General features: G+C 44.8%; 1 protein-coding gene across 1 annotated transcript in view; it reads right to left on the reverse strand.

Moving 5' to 3' along the window:
• The window catches only part of Dpy19l3 (dpy-19 like C-mannosyltransferase 3), a 72,671-nt gene that overhangs the window by 6,316 nt on the left and 44,221 nt on the right, over positions 1-22,134 (reverse strand). The window contains exons 12-19 of the mRNA XM_031386217.1: positions 21,175-21,248; positions 20,876-21,034; positions 17,103-17,225; positions 16,630-16,741; positions 15,905-15,961; positions 11,673-11,755; positions 3,744-3,876; positions 1,243-1,401 (exon numbers count right to left, since the gene is read on the reverse strand). Of these exons, the coding sequence (XP_031242077.1) occupies positions 1,243-1,401; positions 3,744-3,876; positions 11,673-11,755; positions 15,905-15,961; positions 16,630-16,741; positions 17,103-17,225; positions 20,876-21,034; positions 21,175-21,248 (900 nt within the window). The remainder of the gene's footprint in view (positions 1-1,242; positions 1,402-3,743; positions 3,877-11,672; positions 11,756-15,904; positions 15,962-16,629; positions 16,742-17,102; positions 17,226-20,875; positions 21,035-21,174; positions 21,249-22,134) is intronic.

Here is a 22,134-nt window from a genome sequence, read left to right on the forward strand (position 1 = left end):
TAAAATCACAGGCTAAGTAGGCCATGGAGAGCAAGCAGTACGCAGTGTTCCTCCATAACCTCTGATTTCCCTTCATGACAGACTGCGAGTTGTGAGATGAAATAAATCCTTCCTTCTCCAGGTAGCTTTTAATCATGGTGTTTGTCACAGCATTAAAAAGTTAGCAGAGCCACCCTGTTCCTAGAAGTATACTGCCCTGTCCTGTCCACAAACAATAAACACAGAGTTGAAGTGTGCGTTTGTTTTAATTCTAGGCACAGCAATCAGGGTGCTACTGGGCCAGCATGGTGACATACTCCCTTATCCCAGTACTCACAGGCAGGGGCAGGCAAATCTCTTTGAGAGTTCAAGGCCAGCCTGGTCTATATAGTGAGTTCTGGGCCAGCCATGGCTATGTAAAGAGACCCTGTCTCAAGAAAGCAGAGTGTGTCAGGGCTTATATGAGAAGTCTTTGAGGGGAATCCATTCATGCTTTTTAATCTCTCTTGCAAGTAAAATAGTTTTACTTCACTTCTTACTCACTACAACTGGAGAAAATTCTCCAACTCAGAGGTTAAGTGAGGAAAAGTGAAACTCAGGCTCACACTTGAGTGTTCTGCTCACCCTGAGTTCAAGGCACTTACTGCTTTCCTTGGCAAAGATCTGACTCTAATTCTGCACTTTTAGTGTGCTTTTAGATTTAGGCTAATCTCAACTGTCGGCTTTCACACCATCAGTTACACCATAGCCCCAAAGGGACAAAGATCCCGTTTACTGTGAGCTGGCTCAGCTCCAAGGGAGACACAGCTTGTTCTGCTGTCTAGGGCAAGCTTAGCTCTCCTGAGGCTCTGTGGATGGTGGACAAGAGGAAGCAGGATGTGGGGGCCACAGGGCCTGGGAGAAAGTGGCCCATTGCCTAACACTTAGAGATGTTCCAACAGGATGTCCTGGAGCAGTGTGTTTATAGACAGATGTATTCTATAGAGCAACACATTTCCTTTACAAATAAACTTTATGCAGTGATGTATCATGCAAACCTGCCAAAGGCAGAGGTGCTCTACCTGAGTCAAACTGGGAATCCAGAGCTTTCCTGTCCCCTAGCCCAGCCCCACCCCCCATGTCACCAAATAGCAGGACCTCTACAAATGTCTGATTCCTAATGTCATTCATACATATGGTCTAAAGTGATGTAAATCACTTGGGATTCATGCTGGATTTCCACCCTCTCTGAAAGCTCCCCAAACGTAGAAGCAACGTGCTCACATGTCCGTTGGCCACATCCAGCAAATCACGCAGCCGGCAGCCCCTGTGGTGCCTGCGTTCATAGCAGATGCTGTCTTCCAGGATCACAAAGTCCGTGCCAAAGGACCTCAGGAGTGTATGCACTTCCTCTGGGGACCTCTTCGCATATATTTGATAAACCTTCAAAATGAGATAAAAATGGAACAGTGCACACAGCCCTCAATTGCATGGGGATCATTGGAGGAAGAGAGGGGACATCCCTGGGGGGTGGGTAATGCTAAGACCTGACACTCAAATCCCCTTGCTGCCCAGGCCACTCTCCTCTTGCCAATCAGTCTGGAGTTGGGGGTGAGGGGGAGGGTATATGTGGAGAATTGAACATATCTAGCATAGATGCCAAAAAGACGTGGATTTAGAGTGAGTCACCTTATAATTCTAAGAATTATTAAACATGGCTGAGTCTACCCGACAAGCAAGCAGGTTGGTGGTTCTGTTAGGGCACATGTATATCTACGGGCCCTGGCCTGGGTTGGAGCAGGCCCTGTTGCTTTCTGGCTGTTACACTGTATCCTGCAAGCCCAGGAGGCCCAGCAGTTCACTCTCCATCTCAACACTTTCCCTAGAGAATTCCCCAGGGAATCCGTAGTAGCAGCCTATTCTAGGGGCGTCATGCCCCGTTCAAGTCCACCACAATACACCACAAGTCAGCTTGGGGCCCAGCACCAGGTTGTGATTCCTGATCCTGGCTATGTGTGAGGGCCCGATGAAGGCTGAGACACCCACAGGGACATGTGTGATGGGAGGGTGACCTGTGTTTATCATCTGCTGGGGACAGCAAGGTGGCCTCAGCTGAGGCATTCTGAAGACTGAGTCCTGACTGAAGGCCAGCACTAGTGACCTGGGACCTCAGTTTTGGGGGTGAGAGGGTGGCACACAGCTGTCTTTCTGTAGCTCTGTAGGCTAAGTGGAGCTGGCTAACTCCTAAACGGAACCTTCTGTCCTACCAAACATGGGGCTATCTGCTAACACTTCAGCCAGGTGAAACCTTCTTAGCTCTTGAACTAACAACTTATGAAGCAGGGGCTAGCCAGAAGGCTCAGAGCACTGTTCTTGCAAAGGACTAAAGTTCAGTTCCCAGCACCCATGCTGGGTGGTTCACAATTGCCTGTCACTCTAGCTTCAGGTCATCTGATGCCTTTGGCCTCTGTGAGGACCTGTACACATGTGAACAACCAGCACCCCCCCCCCAAATACCCCATTTACACACAATTAAAAATTAGGTTAGTAGTAGTTAGTATGGGCACATCAGGACAGGGCCGTAATCCCAGCACTCAGAAGGGTGGGGCAGTAGGATCACAAGTTTAAGGCTAGCCTGGGCTACAAAGTGAGACCCTGTATCCAAAAAAAAAAAAGGGGGGGGGGAGCACTGAATCCTCATTGATAAGGACTGGAGATAGCAGGCGCCTTCCTGCACTGCTGTCCAGCATGCAAACTGAAATGGCCTATTCAGAAGGTGCTTTGATAAAACCTATCTAGGACTCAATACATCAGTAGACACAGTACAAAAGGACACTTATACAGGTTTACTCACTTGGCCACTCTATGCAGGACAGAAGTAGCCTGAAAGACTGAAGAAAACCCAGCATACCCACAGAAAGTATTTGTAGTTTTCAAAACAATCATGTGGAGGTTGGAGGTGTGGCTCACTAGCCTTGCTTGCCTTCATCTGAGGTCCCTCTATAGACAGTGCAACTGCACTGGTATAGTTAGCTCCAGAATATAGTGCCAGGGAAAAGGAAGGTGGACTATAGTAGTTCTTTGTAAGAAGATTAAAAATAGATGGGGCTGGGGAGATGGCTCAGTGGTAAGTGCACATACTTCCTAATTTTGCAATTCAGGGACGCAAGTTCAGTTCCCAGCACTTACATTAGGAGGCTCATGGCCACTTCTAACTTCACCTTCAGAGGGGAGCTGATGCTCTCTTCTGGCCTCTGTGGGCACCGCAATCAAGTGCACATATGCACACACAGACACACACAGACAGACAGACATGCTATTTACCTCCTGAGAGGCACAGGGGAGTTAGAATACAGGGGTGGGGTAAACATGTTTCAGGCCATTCCCTTCTGTATGCTCTGAATTTTGAACTATGTGACTGTATTATCTATTTAAACAGAAGCAACAGCAAACACCCCAACACCACCCTGCCTCACCAGAAATGGCCCAGAGCTGATTCATGAGACATGATCAGTATTGTCTCTATTTCCATTCCTTTCCTTCCCAAATCACAAGCTCCAAGGGCTTTGGCCTAAACACTGCCTCCCACCAATTCTGGATGTTTATCCTCTCAGCCCTTTCCCTACCTAAGAGGAGCATGTGCTTGCACCCAGGCCTTAAAAGGCAGAATCAGGAGTCGCCAGCCCCATGCCCTTACACTCTGGCCCCTTCTCCTGCTCCTGCCCTCTGCCCATGCTGACAGTACAGGGCAGTGAGAAGTGAGCACAGGCAAAGATGGGCCTTACCGCCTGGGTCCGCTCTCTCAGACTTTTATCTTCATAGTGTGGGTGGTTGGTTAGGGTCCGTCCTGTGCACAGCTTGACTCCAGCCAGCAACTGCATGCTTCCAGCGAACACAGCCTTCCTTGGTGTGTTAGAGCTACAAGGTTTCAGAGTGTGAATTAACCCAACACTAAGATCCCTAAGTAGACCTTTCCCCCCTCAGAATCACTCAGCTCTGAGGGGGCATCTGAAGAATTAGGGGGGTCACACAGATGAGCAGAACTAACTTACATCCAAGGTGTTTTATGTGCACTTCAATTATTTACTTATTTGACACATTCTCATGGTATGTAGCCCAGGCTTGCCTCAAACTCGAGAGCCTCCTGCCTCAGCCTCAGCCTGCTTCCGAGCTATTCTCTGTTCACTAGAACTGAGTGAGGCTGGGGAGCATCCAGCTCTCCAATGTGAAGGGTTGGTTGGCCTGTTTCAGGAAGCAGGTAGCTAGCTTCTGAGCCTAGCATCTCTGTACCATCATCTTCTGCTGCTGCTCAGAGAGGCGGAGTCTAGCAAGATCTCAGAGGATGCAGCTGCTGTTGATCTCAAGGCTGAGAGTAAAGGTGGGGAAGGAGAAGAGTCTGGAGAAATGGCTAAAGGGCACTGGCTGTTCTTGTGGGGGACTCAGTTTCAGTTCCCTGCACCCACTCAGCATCTCACAGCCGACATTCCAGAGGACAGGATTCCTCAAGCAATACGTGCATATGATACATATATGCATACCATGCATACATACATGCACACACACAAATATACATGCAGAAACTCATATACAAAAAAGTAAAAAAATAAAATAAAAAGTGAAGAGTCAGAAAAATGCAGTTGATCTCGACTCAATATCATGGGGTTAAAACAGCAGAATTATGTAAGCAATAAAACTTAGTACGATTATAAATGATATTTAAAGAAGAAAGCCCTTTTGTCGTTAATGCAGATGTAGGGAAGAAGCTCCTGAGCAGTAATCCGTGACTAAGAAGGATGTACGTTATTTCTGACACAGAAACATTCTTCTGTTCCTGATAGACAATTCATACAGCCAAAGCCTAGATAACAACATCCCATGGACTTCTCTTCAGATGAGCACCGAGCTCTGACCTCTGCTTTCCAGTGGGCTGTGACGGAGAACACAGGAAAACACACCCTGCGGAAGGGATGCCCCTTTCCTCAGCCCTGGAGAGAGAGGGACCTTTTCTTCTTCTTTTAAATTCTCACACTAAGACTTGCCATGTAGCCCAGGCTAGCCTCAAAATCAGCATCCTGTTGTTTCAGCTTCTTGGGCGATGGACTGACAGATGTGTTGGCCAAGTTAAGATCCTTAGCAGCTGGCTGACTTCCCCTCGATCTGGGGGAAAGTTGGGATCTGTTATTGGGGACTTCAGGCCTCTGTCTGCCCCAAAAGGGGATTTTCCAGATGCTCACTAGGAACATCCCAAGACATGTTTATTTTTTAGTTAAGAAACTTCTCGGGTGGCTGGAGGGTATATTTCTGGTATAGCTGTATTTTAATCCCAGCACTCTAGAGACAGATAGGCAGGTGGCTCTCTGTGAGTTCGAGGCCAGCCTGGTTCAAATAGCCAGTTCCTGGCCAGCCATCACTACATAGTAAGACCTTGTCTCAAAAACAAACAAAAGACTAAGAAGAGAAGAGATAAGAGGCTTTGCTGATTTGTGCTAAAATGGTGGAGGTAATCATGAAGGCTATTTGAAATTTAAAAAGGAAGTGGGAGCAGGCTGCTCTGATGCTGAGGCTTAGAGGACGCCTCTTCACATTCTATCTGTATTCCAATTTAACGCTAAGAATACGGCTTGGATGCAGGCCAGCAAAGGCCTATGGGTGTCGGGGGCAAGGCACACCAGGCTCCGAGTGATGACACTTAGAGCTAAGTTACTTTTAGAAAATTCGAGGTTTCTCTCTAACGATGACATCCGTTGACTGCCGCCTTCCAATAAGGCTTCTCGGGTGAGGGAGCAAAGCGGATGAAATTACAATGAGTGAAGAAGGACTGACAGACTTGTCTGCACCACCCTGCCTTGCCCGCACTGAAGTCTAAAATCTGCATTACGACAGAGACAAAGTTTAGCATGAGCCTGGCAGGCCTGATGGGCTTGTCAGTACTCTAACACACAGACTCGGGAACATGGAACAGAGAGACGTTTGAGATGTCCCCCGGATCTGCAATTTACAGGGACGTCTGATACTGGTCCCACATGGTCAGAGGAGTGGGAGGGTCTATATAAAGGCATGTGTAGGTAGAGAATTCTTTAGGGCAAGAACTTGGAGAAATTCAGTTTACTTCAACTAATGCTCACTTAACACTAATCCTGGACCGGGTTCTATCTTCCTATCCTACATTTAGAGTCTAAATTATAGTTACAGTCTAAATTTTAGACTGTATAACTGTTGCAAAACTGAATACATATGAATGAAAGGTGGGTCTTCAGTCCCCTTGGATCCTCTCAATGTTATAAACCACCCCACTGCCATTAGCCCACAATAACTATCTTCTGCATGACACAGGTTTAGAATACATAGCAAAAGGAGCCTGGTTTCCACATATGGTGGAGCAGGAGAGAGGCAGCTCCAGTTTCATTTAGCCTTGAACTGCCAAGCTTCACCAGGTAAATTACTGCTGAACTAGTAGGCAAACTTAAACAATGAGCACTTCAAAAAATTTACAAAATTATGAAGATAGGAGAAATGGTTCATTAAATAGAAAAGGTTTGGGCAGGGGGCTAGAGTGGTTAAGAGCACTGGCTGCTCTTCTAGAGGACTCTGGTTCAATTCCCAGCAACCACATGGGAGTACACATGCCTGTAACTACAGTACCGGGGAGCTGATGCCCCCTTCTGGCTTCTGAAGACACTGCACACATAGGGTATGGTGCACATATATATAGGCAGGTAAACACTCATACACATTTAATAAGTAAGAGAGGTTCACTTAACACTAATTCTGGGCCAGGCTTAAAGTATGAACTTAGAGCACATCATCTTTAAAACACACAATTCTTTCTACTCTGATTCAAAGCAAAAGAAATTCAGTGTGTGCTTTTCAGTTGTGCTGAGACCATTCTCAACATGGTAGGGTTTTTGATGGCAAAGAGGGTACTAGTGAAAATCTCCTAAAGGCAAAGAAATAAAAGGCTATCCCTCAAAATATTCCCATCCACAGATCTCCATCAGTTGCATAAGAGGATTTCCAGGCCACATTAATTCCAGGATAGACTGTACAAGGCATGCATGATCTGGCCAGGCGGCTGCTACAGTCAGCCTTGCTGAAGCAAATGTACTTCTTAGTCTCACCCAAAGCCTTTAAGGCACTGCCTGGCTTTGGCTGAGAGAGGCACAAGAAGGCAGAAAGGACCCAGCAGTGTGATCTCCACAGCCGGGAAAGTGTCAGTAGGTAAGGCACCTGAGCACATGTTAGGCAGCAGTCAGCCAGGTGCCCCAGCTCTCAAAAGGGCCCTGGTTGGCTGCTGGGGCTGCATATCCAGGGACCTGGCCTCCACAAAAGGTCCTTGTGAACTAACATGTCTTTATATAAATGTAGGTAATTAAAATCTCCTGAGTACTGTGGCACAAAGCCAGGGCTACAAAGAAAGACCCCATCTGGAAGGAAGGGAAGGAGGAGGGCGAAAAAGACAAGACCTGCTTGCTTGTTTGAGACAAGGTCACATGCATCCCTGGCTGACCTCCAACTCTGTGTGGCTGACAATGACCTTGGACAGTCACTGTTTCTGGTTCTACCTCCAAGTGCTAAGAGCACAGGCTTGGGTCTTTTAAAGAGCTCAGGCTAGCGTTGATCTCACTTTACAGCCTTGAATATTGATCTTCCTGCCTCTGCCTTCCAAGTAGATGGGGGTGACAGGCCTGGTTTATAAATGTCAGTATCCTTACCATTTAGAAACTAAGTGTCAAACATGTTATGAGCATACCCATGCGGCTCCTACAAACCGTGAGGTTGAGAGAAGAGCATGGGGTGCTCAGCAGAGCTAGCATGGAGGCCCATGTGCTGCCGTGAGGAGGCAGGTGCCAGTGTCCACACATACACCCGGTTTTCCCAGGTGTGTGCTGTGTGTGTGCTGCAGACCTCATGTAGAAGCAGTTGAGCTGTACCAGTAAGCATATGTCTGCTGTGGAAAGGCTTTAATGTAAAGGCTCTCAGCGTTTTTGTAAGACTGCGCCTCCTTTCCAGAGCACTACTGTGAAGTGGGTTCCTGCGGGCCTCTCTCTAGCCTATAGGAAATCTCAGCTGGGGCTCCCTGAAAAGGTGAGACATTCACTGACTCCCACCAAGGCGATGGCAACTTTCAGTGTACTGTCAGCTGACAGGTCCTTAGCCCACCTAGGAAGGCCAGAGGTGTGTGGCTCCTACAGACCTGAAAGTGGGCTTGGGGTGGTGACTGATAGATAAGTCTCCTCTCCACAGAGTCTTCTTACTCTAGCATGGAAGACCACTGCATATGTCCCTTGGACCCAGGAGTCTTCTCTTGCGTAGCCAACAACACTGAGCCTGTACTGACATAGGACAGCACACGCAAGGACAGAGCAGTCAGCATGGCGAGAGGGGGCAGGCACCCCTCAGAGACCATGCTGGGGCCCAGCTGCAGTCTTTTCTCTAGGTAGCGTGCACACCCATGACCAATCTTCACTACAGAGCCAAAGCAGACACCAGAAATCAGAGGTTAAGAGAATATTTAAGTGGGATATGGTTGCACAGGCCTGTTAAATCTGCCTACCCAGAAGGCTGAGGCAAAAGGTGCCAAGTTTAAAGCCTGCTTGGGCTACAGAGTGAGTTCAAGACCAGCCTGGGCAACCGAGTGAGACCCTTCCTCAAAATAAAAAGTAAAAGAGAGGTCTGAAGCTAGCACTCAGTAGTACAGTGATGTTTGCCTAGTGTGCATGAAACCCTAGGCTCAACCTCTAGTACTAAAAAAGTAAGAATATTAAATGTATTTCCTTACAGAGAGAATCAAGCCTGCCGACCGCAGCTGATTTGAATGTTGATTTAAACAAACATATTTTGTGTCTAAATAGACCCTACTTTGGCATACATTCATCATCACTTAAGCTTAATTTACAAACATGCCAAGCAGCTATTTTTACAAAAAAAAAAAAAAAAAAGAAGATCGCTTTGATTTGAGCAATTTTAAGGGAAAACAGGCAAGATTAGATGACAATGGAACCAATATTTTTAGAACAATATGAATCTTTCAGTTGCCGAGAAATAAAAGAAGAGAGTAGTAGTAGAATAAGAAAGCCAACCAGCTAACAATTTAAAAGAGCATGCCAATAAAGAGGCTGCCCCGGGAGAGGCACGGTTAGCTGCCAGGGATCTACCAAGGCCAGTCCCCAGCAGGCGGAACAGCCCGACGCTGCCTTCTTTATACCTGGATAGCATCCCACCCATACTTTTGCAGAGCCAGAAGTATTGTTTTACATAGGTTTTTGAGAGAAAAACTAGAAAATAAATGTTGAGTCTGAGGGAGTCAGAGAAACCTGGGTTCCAGTGTAAGCGTCTGGAATATAATGACTTTTGCAAGTCAGGGAACATAGGGAATGACACTAAGGAAGGTAGGCCAGGGGGAGGCCCACCATCTACTGATGCAGCTTATAGCACTTCCTTCAATAGCAGCACATCACAAATGCAGAGGACTGGGGCTGGAGATGGCTCAGTGGCTAAGAGCATCTGCTGCTCTTCCAGAGGACCCAAGCTCAATTCCTAGCTCACATGTTGGGCGGTGCACATTACCCTACACATTTAGCTCTAGGGGATCTGACACCCTTTTCTAGATTCTGTAGGCATCCCCCCCCCACACACAAGCACATATCCCCACATGCATATAACAAAGACAAAATAAATCTTTAAAAAATATAGACTGAGAGGGTCAACCTTGCTTTCAGATACTCCTGTTGTAAATATCTAATTGATTAGCTAGTACAAAAGTAATTAGCTTTTCTTTAGATGAATAAATAACCTTTTCCTATTTACAATAAATACTGAAAGCATTGTTTACTCCAGTATTACCCATCATGATTTAAAGTTAATAAATAAAGATGAAATGCTGCTCCCCACTAGAAACAATGTCAAAAATTATACTCATGTCCAGTCAAATCCACTCTGACACTGAGACTAAAACCACACAGACATTTAAGTCTCTATAAAACCCTTGTGTGGTCCTCTGGAGACCTAGGCTACCAAGCAGTGGCCATCTCTTTTAAGGTGAAGCAGTACTGACCGGTACTGGCCAGTAAGCACCGTCGTGGCAGGAACCCTCGAGGCTGCTGCTGCTGCTGAAATCCAAAGTGGTGGAGACAGCAGGTGATGCCTTTAAGGCTCACCTGTGTGTACAGGTGATGTTCATCTGCGGCACACAGGTAACTGTGCTTATGAAGTAGGCGTGGGCATGCTGTTCAGGTTGACAAGTCTGTGTGCTATCGAGAGTCACGGTCCTGGAACAAAGCTTTGAAGCACACCACTGTCATCCTGAGGCTGGAGGCTGGTAAAGCAACCATGGTTGGGCAAAAGAAGAAAAAAGGAAAGCAGAAACAAAGAAACAGGAAGGAAGGAAGGAAGAAAAGAAAAACCAAAAAAAAAAGAAACCAAAAGAAAAAATAACAAACAAAAGCCCTATCACCATGAACAACAACAACAACAACAACAACAACAACCCCCAAACCAAGAAAAATACCATACCAGGCCATTCTGATGTTGTTTTGCATGTGAAAATCTGCTCTATGGGCTACAGAGATGACTCAGTGGTTAAGAGCACTTGTTCTCTCAGAGGACCTGGGTTCAATTCTGAGTATGCACATGACAGCTCACAACCATTGAGGGCACTGAGGGTACCCGACATACATGCAGACAAAACATACATACGCATAAAAATATAATTTAAACAATTTTAAAAAGAAAAACACCTTACTTTCTAATTAATTAATTCATAATTAATTTTTAAAAATTTGAGACAGGGTCTTTCTGAAGATGAAGCTGGCCTTGAACTCACAGACACCCACCTGCCTCTACCTTCCAAATGCAGGGATTAAAGGCATGCACTCTTATGTCCAGCTAAGAAAAAATGTTTTCTATAGAATAAGATGAAGTTTTCTCTAAGCTAAGAACTTAGGCAGGGAGATGAGTTCGATGAAGCTTGCAGTGAGCTATGATTCGGAAACAAGGACACTTTCACGTCTCTGAGTATTAACAGCAAATATGAACAGGATTCAGATGAAAATAATAAAGATAAAAATCAGCAAAAAGTAGAAACACGAGTGATGTAAACTTTTAAATATGTGTATGCATCCATGTGTGTGTATGTGTGGGGGGCACATGCCTGTGAATGCAGTTGCTTGGGAGGCCAGCAATTGGCATCGGATGCCCTGAAACTAGAGTTACAGGTGGCTGCAAGCCTCTAGGTGTGGGCCTAGAGCTTGGGCCCTTGGCAAGAGCAGTGCCTGCTCACAACTGCTAAGCTTCATGGCTAAATAAAGCCTTACTCTTGCTTCTGCTGCTTTTGGGAGTTTATTTTCTGATCCCATTTTCCACTTCAAAAGAGTGTTTTCTTTCCTTCAGGGAACGCAGCTGCAGAGAATCCTTTTGTTGTTTAAAGTCAAGGTCTTGCTATGTGGTCTAGGTTGGCCTTGAACTCATGGCCTAGGCCTCTACCTCTGCCTGGATGCTGGGGATATAAGTGTGTGCTACCACACCCAATTAGGACAGTTCTTGAAGGGAAGAGTTCCTTTCGATCCATAGTTTTAAAGAAAAGCCTGATTAAAAAGGATGTTTCTTAAATATTAGAAAGTAAACAAAGTTTCTTCTCAAACAAGTGAGATAGATCTACAGTTGACTTTAGAAGGGCATTCAAAGTTTCAAACTTAAAAAGAAAAAGTCCCTCTTACTTAATCCAGTTCATCAGTTCCACTGTATCCGGGTCATAGAATTCTTTCAACTCGGAGAGTTCATCCATCATTCCTGGCCAAGACTGAAATTAAAACAAAACAAAAACAAAAATGTATCCCTGTAGCTGTCACTGAGATTAAGTAACAGAGAAAGAGAAACTGGGTACAATGTACTCAGGAGGCAAACACAAAGGGCAACTGGACCCCAGAATGGCGTTACCTCTGTGCCAGTCTGCACAGGTGAGCAGGAGGCCTGAGAACTTCCGTTTATCCCTGAAGCACTTACATTCAGGCTTTTATGTGGTGGTGTAAGTGTTGTTATAAATAAAACAGAGTAAATAAAGTAAGACTTACAGAGTAAAGTAAGACTTTATTTATGCAACAACGACAACAACACTACTCCTGTTGGGTGTGGAGAGATGGCTCAGTGGCTAAGAGCACTGGCTTCTTATGCAAGGGGACTGACCTGGGTTCAGTTCCCAGGACCCACAATGGCAGCTCACAGACTGTAATTCAGTTCCAGGTGATGTGCTGCCCTCTTCTGGCCTCTGCGGGTGCTGCATGCATGTGGTGCACAGATGTACAGGCACTCACACACATGAATCAAGGCTTTCAATATAGGGTACCATCCTGTCCCCAAAGATATCACAAGACAGATGGTGCAGCTAGGAGCATCACCATCAGATCTGTTGGTGGCTGACTAAGTAGCAGAGCTGTGCCTTGGAACTTGCTTCTAAATGCTACTTGCCTCACTGTCATGACTATTCTGGTGCTAGAATTCTGGGCAAATGGCTTGGTACATGTTAATAAATACACTGTCCTATAGGAAACGATGGATGGGAATCAGACTCTCCAGGAGCATCTAATGTATTAGGCTTTATTATTTTGGTAATTGGTCAGCTCATGTCACTTAAGGTTATACAGCCTGAGTATAAAAAGAACATTCCCATCTATCTCTTATCTAGCATAAATTCTAGTTCATTAATCAATTAAATCTTAGTTATTCTCGAATGATGGTAGATCAAGTACCACTTCCCCCATTAACTCTTATCTTGAGACAGATTATTACTCTATTGCCCAGGCTAGCCTTAAACTTCTGACTTACTCTACTAAATACTTTCAGGATTAAATCTGTGTGTGGTTCATGTCACTTGAAAATCAATAAGATACAACATTTTATTTTATTTTATTTAATATAATGTTCCAATTATTTTGGAGACTGGATAGTTTTCTAATGTTAAAGTTGTGGATCCTGAAAGAATGTTACAATCTAGTCTTTCCCGAGGGAAAGTCCTTAAATGATGTGCAAATACAGGATGCAATAGATTAGCTGGGATTTCAACAATCCAATAAGCTAATCAAAACCAGAGTAAATGCTTTTAATCTCTGGCTCTGAGGAGCCTAGCACATGCCTTCCCCTTTGAACAGGATTATCCTAGAGAAAAGAACATGGTCCGCACTGTAACTGCCAGTAAAACTTAAGTCAGGCTTTGAACAAATACTCATGTCACTTGCAGAATGTCTTCATGGCTGGCCCAGACGGAAAGCAGCTTGAGTGTCAGGGGAAACTCCTCATGTCTACATTGTTCATATTCTCTCTGGTCTGAGACTTTACAATTCTTTCTTTAAAAGACAAAGCCTCATTCACTCTGTAGTCCAGGCTATCCTGGAACTCACTCTGTGTAGCTCAGGCTGTCCTGGAACTCACTCTGTAGCTCAGACTGTTCTGAACTTACTCTGTAACCCAGGCTGGCTGCTAAACTGACAGAGATGCTCTGCCTATGCCTCCTAATGCTGGAATTAAAGGCATGAGCCACCATGCTTGGTTTTACTTTGCAGATTTTGAGTTGTAGTAGCTAAAGGATTTCATGCAGTGTCAGTAGAGGAACCAGGCCACCTGCCCAAGGCCTTACAACACCCCAGGATCAGTGCTGGCAGCAGTGGTGAGTTGGGTTTTCCTAGTGCTTTCCCTGGTCTCCTACAGCAGCCGTCCTTAGAGGGGAAGGGACTGTGCTCAGTAGACAGAATGGATGTAACATGCTGGGAATGACAGGCGGCCACAGGGAGAAGTGGTCAGCATCAAGGAGTTTGAAGGTAGGTACTTTGCTACTCAATCTGCTTGGTACAGGCCAGCAGCCTGGGACGTGGTTATCCTGGGAGGAAGTCCTCGGAAGCACAACAGGCTTTGTGAACTTGAGGCCTCCACATCATCGCCATGGCTGAAACATGAGCTTCTGACTCAGGAGGTCTAGGGCAGCCCACACCTTGTGTTTCCTAATTCACAGGTGCTGCTGCTTCCTTAACCATGGTTAAGAGCCAAAGCTCTAGAGCATGCTTTATTTGTTCTCTAAATCTTATCCTCAAGACCTTAAACAGCTTTACAAAAGAAATTCAAAAGGTAGTGAAGTCATAAAAGAACTTGGCCTACAAAACACACACACAGACACACACACATTCATACACACACACACCCATACACATACTTCTATACACATACTCTCACCGTACACACACATACACACATCCATACAAATATACCCATAATCACATATGCGTACATACAAAAGTACATATATACATGCATACATAAACACATATACCCAGACAGGCATACATACTTAAACATGTATGAACACATACACACACACACACACACACACACACACACACACACACACACACACACACAGAGTCTCCAGTCCTGTACTACCCTGCTCCCACAGCTGTAGTGGGGGCACCGGAATGATGCTGAGCTTCCCGAGGTTCAACCTGCATAACTTCATGTAATAGCGAAGTCACCAAGTTGCTCATAAGCCGTCTAACCTTGTTTTACTTATTTGCATAAAAGAGTGAAATTCCTGGAGCTGGTGGGCTCTGCTTGTGACAGCAGCTGTTCTGAAAGGACACGGACTATCAACTATAGTTTCCCAAGCCTCAATCCTTTGGATTACAGAACCTCATGTTACAAAAGCAGCAGTCTGACTTTTTCCTGACCACCCTGACAAACTGGGGCCACTCCACAGTGGCCTCTAGTCTACGGCTCTAACTTAAAACCACACAAGAAATATGAAAAATATGGTCGGGTGGTGGCACACACCTTTAATCCCAGCACTTGCAGAGGCAGTCATCTCTGAGTTCGAGGCTAGCCTTGTCTACAGAGTGAGTTCCAGGACAGCCAGGCCTACACAGAGAAACCCTGTCTTAACAAAACAAACAAACAAATATTAATAATATTAATAATTCCTATGCTTGAGTTTGGTTTAAGAGTTCAATCAGATTAAATACTTTTGTGCTGTTTTCTTAGGTGATAATTCAAGGCCTATAAATCTCCTCAAAAATGTAACATAAAAGAATCACCAAGTGGCCAGTGATCCATGACTGGTGTCTCTGAAGGGTGTCTTAGGACACTTCCAGATCAGGTAAAAAGAAGAATATGGCATTTCTCATTGCTTCACTAACATGTCTATGGATTGGGGGAGGGGTCGGCCTTTCTTTTAGTTGTCTAGTTTTTGTTTGAGTCTCACTATGAAGCCCAAGCTGGCTTTGAACACTGGATCTTCCCTTACCAGCCTCAGTGTTGAGATTACGGGTGAGTACCACCACACCGTACCCCAACACTAACCTTACATTGTTTATTACATGTGTCCAGCCCTCCTGAAGACATGTATCTAATGAAATGAGCAGGTTACAGTTGGCGCTATCTCAAAACTGCTCACTCTGCATCAACCAGACAACAGGAGAAATTTGTTCTGCCTTCTTTGTTTCAAAATAGGTCTGAAAACATTTTCAAAATCTTGCTTTCAGTAATAGTTGAAATTAAACCAGGCAGTGGTGGCGCATGCCTTTAATCTCAGCACTTGGGAGGCAGAGGCAGGCATTTTTCTGAGTTCGAGGTCAGCCTGGTCTACAGAGTGAGTTCCATGATAGCTAAGGCTACACAAAGAAACCCTGTCTCGAAAAAAAGGGGAAAAAAAAAAAAAAAAAAAAAAAAAAAAAAAAAAAAAAAAAAAAAAAAAAAAAAAAGAAAGAGTTGAAATTAACAGAATGACTTTAAAAATAGATTTTTTTCTTTTCTGAATGGCTCTTTTATTCTAATGCTTAACACCTAAAAACTATGGGTTTTTAAATACCAATTTCCCTATTAATACCAACTCAGCAGGATTTGGAGGCAGCCTGTGCAGACGCCACAAGCCCCTCTGCTGCTAACTGAAGAATGAGGGAACCCGCCTTACCTTACAGCACAGGTACAGCAGAGTGAGAACGGGCACCAAGTATCGCATGACCCAGATCTGTGGGACAAAGACTCAATTTAGATCACTTGTCTCTGGACCTCTTGGGCCTCCAAGTCTGGCTCTGAGCATGGACCATTCCCCCTCCCAATGAGTGTAGAGGGCAGAGCAGTGTTTGGTCATGGGCTGCTCAGCCTTAACATAGAGATGCCAGTAAACTCTCTTTAGGAGAGTGTCTTATATAACAATTGTAATTCTGGACAATGGACTTATTGTAAAGTTTTAATTTTGCTTTTTTATTACATTCCTAAGTTTTGTATATATTGAATATATCTGACATGTAAAAATATAAGTGAATTAAAAAATGTAATTGGTGACCAGACTGTGAATCGGTCCTGCCTTGAGTCCCTGCCCTGACTTCTCTCTGTGACGGACTGTGACCTGGGACATGTAAGCTAAGGAGAGTGGCTTTTGGTCATGGTGTTTATCACAGCAACAGAAAGCACACTGAGACAGAAGGGGACTCAGGGGTGTGAGGGAGATAGGAGAGAATACTGAGGAGGAGATAGAGTACATTATACTCATGCATGAAACTATCAAAAACCTAAATGAATTATAAAAGATAATCCGCTCTATGCAATGCCTGGCACCCACTGAAATGCCTGAAGGGACAGACACAGAAGAAACCTTAGAGCTCATTTCTAACTGACAGACAGGACGACACTAACCCTCTTTGGGTTACAGAGATGAACCAGCCTCAGAAGCAGTTCCCAGATCTCAGAGCTGCACAGGCCGAAGGATGCGAACACACACATGTGGGAGGTCCACAGGTACTTCATCCTGAAACGGCAGAGCACAGGACAGCTGCTTGTGTGAAAGCCTGGCGAGTGGGAGAGCAAGCATCGGGGGAAGCTCACACACAGTGACCTGGCCAGCCCTGTCTGTGCCGAAGTCATCTGCCAGAGCGGGACTCATCCATTCAATCACTCTCTACATGCGACCATACGTGAAAACCCCTGAGGAATGTTTGCAACTAAGAAAAAACCCTGGCGGTAATGCATCGGAGAGGGACGAGAATACTGAAGGGCAGATCCCTAGGAGCAGGATCACCAACAAAGATGGCTGTCAGATAATGCTACTAGATAACATCAACCAAAGAGCCATCAAGTTAAATTAAAGTAATCAGATAAAATGGAAGTACCTCATCGTAGTCAACGCCAAGACCCCGAACAGTATGGTGTGAATCAGGTTGTATGCGGCTTCTGGCTTCAGGTCAACTGCACACTTTCTTGTCTGATCCACGGACTGCAGACTTGTGGAATCACTGGAGAAAACAGCCAATGAGCAACATTAAATCTGGATGTGTAGCAATGACTTAGGTAAGCCTCATTATTCCCCTAAGAGCAAATGAATGGGCACCCATCAGTGTGGAATCTGAGACTTGAGACCATAACATAAACTCCCCTGCCTCGGCAGCGAAGCAACCACAATTTCACAGTAGACTGCAACTCAAGCAAAAATGTAAACCAATTCAATTCTTTGATCAAGAATAACGGGGACAAGTCCTCTGCATATGCCTGAGATGAGAGAACTTTCTAAATGTTTTATGAGTTTCTATTAGTATTTTTTCAAGCTTTTAAAAACAAGCAAGAATTAAAAAAATATATATCCATTAACTTTGAATTCAGTTAACAGATGGTAGGCCATTCACCAACAAATGCTTCATTATTTGTATGCAACAGATGAAAGTTATCATTATTAAAAGTGTGCTCTCGTGATACAACTCAATAGTGTGAACAGTACCTATACACCGATAGCATGAACACTAACTCTTTTTTAAAAAGATTTATTTATTTTATGCATATGAATACACATTGTAGCTGTACACATAGTTGTGAGCCTTCATCTAGTTGTTGGGAATTGACTTTTAGGACCTCTGCTTGCTCAGGTTGGCCCCGCTCACTCCAGTAGACCCTGCTTGCTCTGGCCTAAAGATTTATTTATTATTATAAATAAAGACACTGTAGCTGTCTTCAGACGCACCAGAAGAGGGCATCAGATCTTATTATGTATGGGTGGTTGTGAGCCACCATGTGGTTGCTGGTATTTGAACTCAGGACCTTCCAAAGAGTAGTCGGTGCTCCTACCTGCTGAGCCATCTCCCCAGCCAGAACACTAACTCATAACATTACTTAATTGTGCTCTTATTTATCTATTAATTTTATTTACCTGTTTGTTTGTTTATTTATTTTAAAAGATTTATTTCATTTATGTGAGTACACTGTAGTTGTCTTCAGACACACCAGAAGAGGGCTTCTGATCCCATTACAGATGGTTGTGAGCCACCATGTGGTTGCTGGGAATTGAACTTGGGAGCTCTGGAAGAGCAATCAGTGCTTTTAACCTCTGAGCCATCTCCCCAGCCCTTACCTATTTATTTTTGAGCAGAGTCTCACTAAGTAGCTCCGGCTGGATTTGAACTCATTAATTCTACTGCTTCAGTTTCCTGAGTGCAGGCATTTCAGGTACAGGACTTAGTTTTTATACCTTTCTGTTTAGTTTTTATTTTTTGTTTTATTTTATGTGTGAGTGTTTTGGCTCTATGCATGTATGTGCACCATGTGCCTGCCTGGTGTCCCTGGAGTCCAGAGAGGGCATTGGATCCTTTGGGATGGCTTTATAGATGGTTGTGAGCTGCCATGTGAGTGCTGGTAACTGAACCAGTGCTCTTAACTTTTGGTCAATATCTTTGGCCTCAGTTTTTAAGGTTTTTTAAAAAGTCATAATCCAGGGGCTGGAGAGATGGCTCATTGGTTAAGTGCACTGGCTGCTCTTCCTGAGAACCTGGGCTTGTTTCCTATATGGCAGCTTACAGTGGTCTGTAACTCTAGTTCCAGAGGATCCAGATCCCTCTTCCTGTCTCTGAGGGTACTGCAAATGTGTTGTGCAGGCATAACACACAGGCAGACCACCCATACAAATAAAATAATAATACATAAATCTTAAAAAAAAAACTCCAATCAGCCAGGCACTGTTGGTGCCCACCTTTAATCCCAGTACTCAGGCAGAGACAGGAGGATTTCTGAGTTTGAGGCCAACCTGGTATACAGAGCCAATCCAGGATGCAGAAATCCTATCTCAACCCCCACCCCTATCCTCTCCTCCCCATCAAAAAACCAGAATCACCCTCTGACACTGAGTTAGCACACATTAAGAGACTACCATTTTTTTAATTGACATAGTGCTTTTTCTCACAAGCCTCCACCAGGCAGCTGAGGGCCCTCGAATGCCTTCATCTATAGTTACACAGCCAATCAGCTCCAGATGGACCCTGACTCACAGTGAGCCTGGCACACTAAGCAGGTCAACACGGATATAGCCGGGTCCTGCCTATACCTATGTACCTGCAGTGACATCAACTGTCATCCAGACCAACTTCCTGTTTCCAGGAGCTAAGGTTTGCCTTGAGCCTTGAGTTAGCATACTGTATAGCTGATGAGGTATTTTCTTTCTTTCTTTCTTTTTTTTCTGGTTTTTCGAGACAGGGTTTCTCTGTGTATCCCTGGCTGTCCTGGAACTCACTCTGTAGACCAGGCTGGTCTCGAACTCAGAAATCCACCTGCCTCTGCCTCCCAAGTGCTGGGATAAAAGGAGTGCGCCACCACTGCCCGGCGTAATATTTTCATAGTTCCTTTTAAGAAAGATTTTTATTTATGTGTCTGTGTGTGAGTTCCTGAGGAAGCCAGATGAGGCCACCAGGTTCCCTGGAACTGGAATCATAGAGGTTGGGAGCTATGCCACACAGGTGCTCAGAACTGAAGTCAGATTTTCTGGAAGGGCAGCCCACTGATGCTCTTACCCACTGAGCATCTCCCAGGCCCTCCCTGCTTTATTCTTAATAATCATAAGGCTGAAGGGATCCCGACTCATGCTAACCAGTTTTTCTGCCTGGAAATCATAGCTTACTGGCATTTTAAATGGCTATGGAACTACACAGAAAAGGAACCTCATCACACTCAAACGAATGACAATTGCTTCAACTTTTTAACCTTCTTTCATTGGAATACAGATTATAAATGCAAAACCTATCAGCTTGATTAGAGGTATTCTATAAGTCTGCCAAAACCCCCTTCTTACTCCCTGATACTTTCTTCTGTAGGCTAGGGGATGTGCTTCATTTTAAATACAGGCAATGAGTACATAGTGGTTTCAGTAAATACTCATAATTACAGCCCATCCCAAATGTTTGAACTCTCAAACGAGGCCCGAGGGAACAAATGAACAATAATTAACTCTTTATTTTTCTGGTACACTGGGTCCTGGGCATGCTAGACGAGTGATGGGCCACTGGGCTAATTTCTTTTCCCTTGTTATTTTGAGTCTAAGTTGCCCACATTGACCCTGAACTCATTTTAGTGCAGTGTGGCCTTGAATTTGTAATCCTCCTGCCTTGTCTCCTGAACAATTAGGCTCTCAGATTTGTATCACCAAATACAAAGTTCTCAGTTGAGAACCATGTGATGGAGTTACTAAAAAAAGATCTCTCTCTCTCTCTCTCTCTCTCTCTCTCTCTCTCTCTCTCTCTCTCTCTCTAACACAATGCCCCAAAACAAAAACAAAACCCCACATGGGGCTAATAATTAAAACCAAACCAACTCGTGACCAACAACAGGTAGTGCCAGCTGATGGCTATAAAAGGGTCTTGGTTTTCTATATTCAGTGTGGTTTTCACACTGTTACCCAGCCGCCTCATAGGAGGTCTTCCTGATCGACAGGAAAGGAGACGGACACTCCTAAGCATGACAGCTCCGCAGAACCCAGCCCACTCTGCATTCTGTCTACCCTAAACAGGGTGTGTCCTCTTTAAAGAGTAGCAGAGCTCTGATGCTCTGTTTGCTGTTCACATTTTCATCCTCTGTCCTTCCCTCCCCATCTCCCATTGAGAACAACTTCATCAAAGTGTTAAAGTCCTACCTGAGATTATGAAAGGCCACAACGGATGCTGTGACCACTGTGACCACGAGGACAAACATGTATGCGTAAAAAAGCAGTGTTTCCGAGAGCCTCTGGAATGTGTTGAGAGGCAGGAGGCCAAAGGCCTCTTCACACAGATAGAGATTTGCATCGAAATCCCTGGGGAAGGAAGGCAGGGCCAGAAGTTACATCAAGATGGGTAAGGAAACTTCAGGGCATTGCCTAAGGCCTCAGGGCTCTGGGTTAAAGCCCCACGGCTTCTGTATGAAAGTGCAGGCACACTCTCACGCCAGTCCTACCTTGTTGCTCCAAACCCAAATTTGGCCTTCAGAAATTTAAAGATGTGTTCGTCTGACTTCAGGTTAAGAATTTTCTATTAGGAAGAGAGAAGGAAATGAGCTATTAGTGTCCTTCCTGGGTGTAGTTCCTGACAACTCAGCAAGTGAAGCAGATAAAAGGTGGCCTTTTTCAGTTTTATATCAGAAAATCAGCAAAATGATTTGAAATCTCAAGTAGGTAAGTAGCCTGTGTGGCTGTCAGATTTTGATTCTGGGGACACAAATGACTCATTCACATATAACTCTGGACAGAAGTAAAGTTAAGATATAGCCACCCCAACTCCAGTATTCATCATTAGTGATTGTAATTTTAATTGATATAATTTAATTTTTTACTTATGGACTATGAAAACCCACATAATACAAACAGTTGGAGCTGGAGAGGTGGCTACGAGCCTATACTGCTCTTGCAGCAGACCGAGTTCCTAGCACCCACATAGGGTAACTTATAACTGTATGTAACTCTAACTTCAGAGGATCTGATGCCCTCTACTGGCCTCCATGGGCATTGCACTCATATGCACAGACCCATCCACAGACATACACTGTTGGTATTCTGTCTAGACTCCACCACCACAATTACCTGGCAATAGCCAGGTAGGCCTGGCCCACTATAAAAGGGGCTGCTTGCTCCCTCCTCTCTCTCTCGCCTCTTGCTCCCTTCTCCCCATCTCTCCCCATTCCCTTCCCGCTTCTCTCCATGTGGTCATGGCTGGCGTCTACTTATCTAATCTCTCTTTCTCTCTGTCTCTACTACTCTTAACTCTCCTCCCCATGCCCTAAATAAATTCTATTCTATACTATACCGTTGGGTGGCTGGTCTTTCACGTGAAGGGATGCCTTGGCATGGGCCCGCTGAGGCATCCCCTTCCACACACCTTACCACACCCCAAAGAACATATATTAATATTCTTTTTTTTT

This window comes from Mastomys coucha, unplaced genomic scaffold, assembly GCF_008632895.1.
Source record: "Mastomys coucha isolate ucsf_1 unplaced genomic scaffold, UCSF_Mcou_1 pScaffold21, whole genome shotgun sequence".
Taxonomy (NCBI): domain Eukaryota; kingdom Metazoa; phylum Chordata; class Mammalia; order Rodentia; family Muridae; genus Mastomys; species Mastomys coucha.